This window comes from Entelurus aequoreus, linkage group LG12 (genome assembly GCF_033978785.1).
Source record: "Entelurus aequoreus isolate RoL-2023_Sb linkage group LG12, RoL_Eaeq_v1.1, whole genome shotgun sequence".
In the NCBI taxonomy this organism is placed as follows: domain Eukaryota; kingdom Metazoa; phylum Chordata; class Actinopteri; order Syngnathiformes; family Syngnathidae; genus Entelurus; species Entelurus aequoreus.
In genome coordinates, this window is record NC_084742.1 from 61,204,363 (window position 1) to 61,214,156 (window position 9,794).

The window sequence follows — 9,794 nt, forward strand, 5'->3', positions numbered from 1 at the left end:
GTTGTGGTCTTTGTGATGCAAAAGACCCACCATCTTGGCTGTAGAACATCTCTGTAATGACTGTCTTAACACGTGTGCATCGCTCAAATCCCTCCCCATCTGGGGAACAAACTTCCCACAAGTGTGAGCTCATAATTACAATAAAGTAATACATTTTCGAAAAGCTCACATTTATTTGAAATAAGATGATGAACTTCACAGTGCAGTCCAAAGCAATTTGGTGCGGTAAATAACAGCGGAAGTATTCAGGCGCGGACGACAATAACGGAAGGACAGTGTTCCGCCATAAGAAGTCGCAGCATGAAGAAGGAACAAGTCCAACATTGTCAGTTTTCTGTCTGGTATCCGATATTTAAGCAACATACAATTAAAAGGTAAATGTTGTCTTTATGTTTTACCATCTTTTCTGGTGACGATAGCTAACATGAGATTGTCATCTCACATTGTTAGTATTTCATCATCCTAATGATATCACGTATCTTCCAGTTTAATTCATTGATATCATGTATCTTCCAGTGTGATTCATTGATATCATGTATCTTCCAGTGTGATTCATTGATATCGTGTATCTTCCAGTGTGATTCATTGATATCATGTATCTTCCAGTGTGATTCATTGATATCATGTATCTTCCAGTGTGATTCTTCCCCTGCCTCCGGATGTCATAGACTACTTCCTGGACGACGGGACCCTGGTAGTCCCTGGGAGGTATGCAAACACACACTAATGTTAATAACCCTGGTAGTCCCTGGGAGGTATGCAAACACACACTAATGTTAATAACCCTGGTAGTCCCAGGGAGGTATGCAAACACACACTAATGTTAATAACCCTGGTAGTCCCTGGGAGGTATGCAAACACACACTAATGTTAATAACCCTGGTAGTCCCTGGGAGGTATGCAAACACACACTAATGTTAATAACTCTGGTAGTCCCTGGGAGGTAAGCAAACACACACTAATGTTAATAACTCTGGTAGTCCCTGGGAGGTACACACTAATGTTAATAACTCTGGTAGTTCCTGGGAGGTATGCAAACACACACTAATGTTAATAACTCTGGTAGTCCCTGGCAGGTATGCAAACACACTAATGTTAATAACCCTGGTAGTCCCTGGCAGGTATGCAAACACACTAATGTTAATAACCCTGGTAGTCCCTGGGAGGTACACACTAATGTTAATAACTCTGGTAGTCCCTGGGAGGTATGCAAGCACATCCTAATGTCATTAACCCTGGTAGTCCCTGGGAGGTATGCAAACACACACTAATGTTAATAACTCTGGTAGTCCCTGGCAGGTATGCAAACACACACTAATGTTAATAACTCTGGTAGTCCCTGGGAGGTACACACTAATGTTAATAACTCTGGTGGTTCCTGGCAGGTATGCAAACACACACTAATGTTAATAACTCTGGTAGTTCCTGGGAGGTATGCAAACACACACTAATGTTAATAACTCTGGTAGTTCCTGGGAGGTATGCAAACACACACTAATGTTAATAACCCTGGTAGTCCCTGGCAGGTATGCAAACACACTAATGTTAATAACTCTGGTAGTTCCTGGCAGGTATGCAAACACACTAATGTTAATAACTCTGGTAGTTCCTGGGAGGTATGCAAACACACACTAATGTCATTAACTCTGGTAGTTCCTGGCAGGTATGCAAACACACTAATGTTAATAACCCTGGTAGTCCCTGGCAGGTATGCAAACACACACTAATGTTAATAACTCTGGTAGTTCCTGGGAGGTATGCAAACACACACTAATGTTAATAACTCTGGTAGTCCCTGGCAGGTATGCAAACACACTAATGTTAATAACTCTGGTAGTCCCTGGGAGGTACAAACTAATGTTAATAACTCTGGTAGTTCCTGGCAGGTATGCAAACACACACTAATGTTAATAACTCTGGTAGTTCCTGGGAGGTATGCAAACACACACTAATGTCAATAACTCTGGTAGTTCCTGGCAGGTATGCAAACACACACTAATGTTAATAACTCTGGTAGTCCCTGGGAGGTATGCAAACACACACTAATGTTAATAACTCTGGTAGTTCCTGGCAGGTATGCAAACACACTAATGTTAATAACTCTGGTAGTTCCTGGGAGGTATGCAAACACACACTAATGTCATTAACTCTGGTAGTTCCTGGCAGGTATGCAAACACACTAATGTTAATAACCCTGGTAGTCCCTGGCAGGTATGCAAACACACACTAATGTTAATAACTCTGGTAGTTCCTGGGAGGTATGCAAACACACACTAATGTTAATAACTCTGGTAGTCCCTGGCAGGTATGCAAACACACTAATGTTAATAACTCTGGTAGTCCCTGGGAGGTACAAACTAATGTTAATAACTCTGGTAGTTCCTGGCAGGTATGCAAACACACACTAATGTTAATAACTCTGGTAGTTCCTGGGAGGTATGCAAACACACACTAATGTCAATAACTCTGGTAGTTCCTGGCAGGTATGCAAACACACACTAATGTTAATAACTCTGGTAGTCCCTGGGAGGTATGCAAACACACACTAATGTTAATAACTCTGGTAGTTCCTGGCAGGTATGCAAACACACACTAATGTTAATAACCCTGGTAGTCCCTGGGAGGTATGCAAACACACACTAATGTTAATAACCCTGGTAGTCCCTGGGAGGTATGCAAACACACACTAATGTTAATAACTCTGGTAGTTCCTGGCAGGTATGCAAACACACACTAATGTTAATAACCCTGGTAGTCCCTGGGAGGTATGCAAACACACACTAATGTTAATAACTCTGGTAGTTCCTGGGAGGTATGCAAACACACACTAATGTTAATAACCCTGGTAGTCCCTGGGAGGTATGCAAACACACACTAATGTTAATAACCCTGGTAGTCCCTGGGAGGTATGCAAATACACACTAAAGTTAATAACTCTGGTAGTCCCTGGGAGGTATGCAAACACACACTAATGTTAATAACTCTGGTAGTTCCTGGCAGGTATGCAAACACACACTAATGTTAATAACTCTGGTAGTCCCTGGGAGGTATGCAAACACACACTAATGTTAATAACTCTAGTAGTCCCTGGCAGGTATGCAAACACACACTAATGCTAATAACTCTGGTAGTCCCTGGGAGGTATGCAAACACACACTAATGTTAATAACTCTAGTAGTCCCTGGCAGGTATGCAAACACACACTAATGTTAATAACTCTGGTAGTCCCTGGGAGGTATGCAAACACACACTAATGTTAATAACTCTAGTAGTCCCTGGCAGGTATGCAAACACACACTAATGTTAATAACTTTGGTAGTTCCTGGGAGGTATGCAAACACACACTAATGTTAATAACTCTAGTAGTCCCTGGCAGGTATGCAAACACACACTAATGTTAATAACCCTGGTAGTTCCTGGCAGGTATGCAAACACACACTAATGTTAATAACTCTGGTAGTCCCTGGCAGGTATGCAAACACACACTAATGTTAATAACTCTGGTAGTCCCTGGGAGGTATGCAAACACACACTAATGTTAATAACTCTAGTAGTCCCTGGCAGGTATGCAAACACACACTAATGTTAATAACCCTGGTAGTCCCTGGGAGGTATGCAAACACACACTAATGTTAATAACCCTGGTAGTCCCTGGGAGGTATGCAAATACACACTAATGTTAATAACTCTGGTAGTCCCTGGGAGGTATGCAAACACACACTAATGTTAATAACTCTAGTAGTCCCTGGCAGGTATGCAAACACACACTAATGTTAATAACTTTGGTAGTTCCTGGGAGGTATGCAAACACACACTAATGTTAATAACTCTGGTAGTCCCTGGGAGGTATGCAAACACACTAATGTTAATAACTCTGGTAGTCCCTGGCAGGTATGCAAACACACTAATGTTAATAACTCTGGTAGTCCCTGGGAGGTACACACTAATGTTAATAACTCTGGTAGTTCCTGGCAGGTATGCAAACACACACTAATGTTAATAACTCTGGTAGTTCCTGTTAGGTATGCAAACACACACTAATGTCATTAACTCTGGTAGTTCCTGGCAGGTATGCAAACACACACTAATGTTAATAACTCTGGTAGTCCCTGGGAGGTATGCAAACACACACTAATGTTAATAACTCTGGTAGTTCCTGGGAGGTATGCAAACACACACTAATGTTAATAACCCTGGTAGTCCCTGGGAGGTATGCAAACACACACTAATGTCATTAACTCTGGTAGTTCCTGGCAGGTATGCAAACACACACTAATGTTAATAACCCTGGTAGTCCCTGGCAGGTATGCAAACACACACTAATGTTAATAACTCTGGTAGTTCCTGGGAGGTATGCAAACACACACTAATGTTAATAACTCTGGTTGTCCCTGGCAGGTATGCAAACACACTAATGTTAATAACTCTGGTAGTCCCTGGGAGGTACACACTAATGTTAATAACTCTGGTAGTTCCTGGCAGGTATGCAAACACACACTAATGTCATTAACTCTGGTTGTTCCTGGCAGGTATGCAAACACACACTAATGTTAATAACTCTGGTAGTCCCTGGGAGGTATGCAAACACACACTAATGTTAATAACTCTGGTAGTTCCTGGCAGGTATGCAAACACACACTAATGTTAATAACCCTGGTAGTCCCTGGGAGGTATGCAAACACACACTAATGTTAATAACTCTGGTAGTTCCTGGGAGGTATGCAAACACACACTAATGTTAATAACCCTGGTAGTCCCTGGGAGGTATGCAAACACACACTAATGTTAATAACTCTGGTAGTTCCTGGCAGGTATGCAAACACACACTAATGTTAATAACCCTGGTAGTCCCTGGGAGGTACACACTAATGTTAATAACTCTGGTAGTTCCTGGGAGGTATGCAAACACACACTAATGACATTAACTCTGGTAGTTCCTGGCAGGTATGCAAACACACACTAATGTTAATAACTCTGGTAGTTCCTGGGAGGTATGCAAACACACACTAATGTTAATAACTCTGGTAGTTCCTGGGAGGTATGCAAACACACACTAATGTTAATAACCCTGGTAGTCCCTGGGAGGTATGCAAACACACACTAATGTTAATAACTCTGGTAGTTCCTGGGAGGTATGCAAACACACACTAATGTTAATAACTCTGGTAGTCCCTGGCAGGTATGCAAACACACTAATGTTAATAACTCTGGTAGTCCCTGGGAGGTACACACTAATGTTAATAACTCTGGTAGTTCCTGGCAGGTATGCAAACACACACTAATGTTAATAACTCTGGTAGTTCCTGGGAGGTATGCAAACACACACTAATGTTAATAACTCTAGTAGTCCCTGGCAGGTATGCAAACACACACTAATGTTAATAACCCTGGTAGTTCCTGGCAGGTATGCAAACACACACTAATGTTAATAACTCTGGTAGTCCCTGGCAGGTATGCAAACACACACTAATGTTAATAACTCTGGTAGTCCCTGGGAGGTATGCAAACACACACTAATGTTAATAACTCTAGTAGTCCCTGGCAGGTATGCAAACACACACTAATGTTAATAACCCTGGTAGTCCCTGGGAGGTATGCAAACACACACTAATGTTAATAACCCTGGTAGTCCCTGGGAGGTATGCAAATACACACTAATGTTAATAACTCTGGTAGTCCCTGGGAGGTATGCAAACACACACTAATGTTAATAACTCTAGTAGTCCCTGGCAGGTATGCAAACACACACTAATGTTAATAACTTTGGTAGTTCCTGGGAGGTATGCAAACACACACTAATGTTAATAACTCTGGTAGTCCCTGGGAGGTATGCAAACACACTAATGTTAATAACTCTGGTAGTCCCTGGGAGGTATGCAAACACACTAATGTTAATAACTCTGGTAGTCCCTGGGAGGTACACACTAATGTTAATAACTCTGGTAGTTCCTGGCAGGTATGCAAACACACACTAATGTTAATAACTCTGGTAGTTCCTGTTAGGTATGCAAACACACACTAATGTCATTAACTCTGGTAGTTCCTGGCAGGTATGCAAACACACACTAATGTTAATAACTCTGGTAGTCCCTGGGAGGTATGCAAACACACACTAATGTTAATAACTCTGGTAGTTCCTGGGAGGTATGCAAACACACACTAATGTTAATAACCCTGGTAGTCCCTGGGAGGTATGCAAACACACACTAATGTCATTAACTCTGGTAGTTCCTGGCAGGTATGCAAACACACACTAATGTTAATAACCCTGGTAGTCCCTGGCAGGTATGCAAACACACACTAATGTTAATAACTCTGGTAGTTCCTGGGAGGTATGCAAACACACACTAATGTTAATAACTCTGGTTGTCCCTGGCAGGTATGCAAACACACTAATGTTAATAACTCTGGTAGTCCCTGGGAGGTACACACTAATGTTAATAACTCTGGTAGTTCCTGGCAGGTATGCAAACACACACTAATGTCATTAACTCTGGTTGTTCCTGGCAGGTATGCAAACACACACTAATGTTAATAACTCTGGTAGTCCCTGGGAGGTATGCAAACACACACTAATGTTAATAACTCTGGTAGTTCCTGGCAGGTATGCAAACACACACTAATGTTAATAACCCTGGTAGTCCCTGGGAGGTATGCAAACACACACTAATGTTAATAACTCTGGTAGTTCCTGGGAGGTATGCAAACACACACTAATGTTAATAACCCTGGTAGTCCCTGGGAGGTATGCAAACACACACTAATGTTAATAACTCTGGTAGTTCCTGGCAGGTATGCAAACACACACTAATGTTAATAACCCTGGTAGTCCCTGGGAGGTACACACTAATGTTAATAACTCTGGTAGTTCCTGGGAGGTATGCAAACACACACTAATGACATTAACTCTGGTAGTTCCTGGCAGGTATGCAAACACACACTAATGTTAATAACTCTGGTAGTTCCTGGGAGGTATGCAAACACACACTAATGTTAATAACTCTGGTAGTTCCTGGGAGGTATGCAAACACACACTAATGTTAATAACCCTGGTAGTCCCTGGGAGGTATGCAAACACACACTAATGTTAATAACTCTGGTAGTTCCTGGGAGGTATGCAAACACACACTAATGTTAATAACTCTGGTAGTCCCTGGCAGGTATGCAAACACACTAATGTTAATAACTCTGGTAGTCCCTGGGAGGTACACACTAATGTTAATAACTCTGGTAGTTCCTGGCAGGTATGCAAACACACACTAATGTTAATAACTCTGGTAGTTCCTGGGAGGTATGCAAACACACACTAATGTCATTAACTCTGGTTGTTCCTGGCAGGTATGCAAACACACACTAATGTTAATAACTCTGGTAGTCCCTGGGAGGTATGCAAACACACACTAATGTTAATAACTCTGGTAGTTCCTGGCAGGTATGCAAACACACACTAATGTTAATAACCCTGGTAGTCCCTGGGAGGTATGCAAACACACACTAATGTTAATAACTCTGGTAGTTCCTGGGAGGTATGCAAACACACACTAATGTTAATAACCCTGGTAGTCCCTGGGAGGTATGCAAACACACACTAATGTTAATAACTCTGGTAGTTCCTGGCAGGTATGCAAACACACACTAATGTTAATAACCCTGGTAGTCCCTGGGAGGTACACACTAATGTTAATAACTCTGGTAGTTCCTGGGAGGTATGCAAACACACACTAATGACATTAACTCTGGTAGTTCCTGGCAGGTATGCAAACACACACTAATGTTAATAACTCTGGTAGTTCCTGGGAGGTATGCAAACACACACTAATGTTAATAACTCTGGTAGTTCCTGGGAGGTATGCAAACACACACTAATGTTAATAACCCTGGTAGTCCCTGGGAGGTATGCAAACACACACTAATGTTAATAACTCTGGTAGTTCCTGGGAGGTATGCAAACACACACTAATGTTAATAACTCTGGTAGTCCCTGGCAGGTATGCAAACACACTAATGTTAATAACTCTGGTAGTCCCTGGGAGGTACACACTAATGTTAATAACTCTGGTAGTTCCTGGCAGGTATGCAAACACACACTAATGTTAATAACTCTGGTAGTTCCTGGGAGGTATGCAAACACACACTAATGTTAATAACTCTAGTAGTCCCTGGCAGGTATGCAAACACACACTAATGTTAATAACCCTGGTAGTTCCTGGCAGGTATGCAAACACACACTAATGTTAATAACTCTGGTAGTCCCTGGCAGGTATGCAAACACACACTAATGTTAATAACTCTGGTAGTCCCTGGGAGGTATGCAAACACACACTAATGTTAATAACTCTAGTAGTCCCTGGCAGGTATGCAAACACACACTAATGTTAATAACCCTGGTAGTCCCTGGGAGGTATGCAAACACACACTAATGTTAATAACCCTGGTAGTCCCTGGGAGGTATGCAAATACACACTAATGTTAATAACTCTGGTAGTCCCTGGGAGGTATGCAAACACACACTAATGTTAATAACTCTAGTAGTCCCTGGCAGGTATGCAAACACACACTAATGTTAATAACTTTGGTAGTTCCTGGGAGGTATGCAAACACACACTAATGTTAATAACTCTGGTAGTCCCTGGGAGGTATGCAAACACACTAATGTTAATAACTCTGGTAGTCCCTGGGAGGTATGCAAACACACTAATGTTAATAACTCTGGTAGTCCCTGGGAGGTACACACTAATGTTAATAACTCTGGTAGTTCCTGGCAGGTATGCAAACACACACTAATGTTAATAACTCTGGTAGTTCCTGTTAGGTATGCAAACACACACTAATGTCATTAACTCTGGTAGTTCCTGGCAGGTATGCAAACACACACTAATGTTAATAACTCTGGTAGTCCCTGGGAGGTATGCAAACACACACTAATGTTAATAACTCTGGTAGTTCCTGGGAGGTATGCAAACACACACTAATGTTAATAACCCTGGTAGTCCCTGGGAGGTATGCAAACACACACTAATGTCATTAACTCTGGTAGTTCCTGGCAGGTATGCAAACACACACTAATGTTAATAACCCTGGTAGTCCCTGGCAGGTATGCAAACACACACTAATGTTAATAACTCTGGTAGTTCCTGGGAGGTATGCAAACACACACTAATGTTAATAACTCTGGTTGTCCCTGGCAGGTATGCAAACACACTAATGTTAATAACTCTGGTAGTCCCTGGGAGGTACACACTAATGTTAATAACTCTGGTAGTTCCTGGCAGGTATGCAAACACACACTAATGTCATTAACTCTGGTTGTTCCTGGCAGGTATGCAAACACACACTAATGTTAATAACTCTGGTAGTCCCTGGGAGGTATGCAAACACACACTAATGTTAATAACTCTGGTAGTTCCTGGCAGGTATGCAAACACACACTAATGTTAATAACCCTGGTAGTCCCTGGGAGGTATGCAAACACACACTAATGTTAATAACTCTGGTAGTTCCTGGGAGGTATGCAAACACACACTAATGTTAATAACCCTGGTAGTCCCTGGGAGGTATGCAAACACACACTAATGTTAATAACTCTGGTAGTTCCTGGCAGGTATGCAAACACACACTAATGTTAATAACCCTGGTAGTCCCTGGGAGGTACACACTAATGTTAATAACTCTGGTAGTTCCTGGGAGGTATGCAAACACACACTAATGACATTAACTCTGGTAGTTCCTGGCAGGTATGCAAACACACACTAATGTTAATAACTCTGGTAGTTCCTGGGAGGTATGCAAACACA

At 41.9% G+C, this 9,794-nt stretch overlaps 1 protein-coding gene across 2 annotated transcripts in view; it reads left to right on the forward strand.

Annotated features, from left to right (window-relative positions):
• The first annotated feature begins 92 nt into the window (after window positions 1-92).
• cdc123 (cell division cycle 123 homolog (S. cerevisiae)) overlaps window positions 93-9,794 on the forward strand; it is a 27,885-nt gene continuing 18,183 nt past the window's right edge. The window contains exons 1-2 of one of the 2 annotated variants that reach the window (XM_062066348.1): window positions 93-374; window positions 637-708. In XM_062066348.1, the coding sequence (XP_061922332.1) occupies window positions 301-374; window positions 637-708 (146 nt within the window). In that variant the 5' untranslated portion in view covers window positions 93-300. The remainder of the gene's footprint in view (window positions 375-636; window positions 709-9,794) is intronic. The other variant, XM_062066347.1, reaches the window with a different exon arrangement.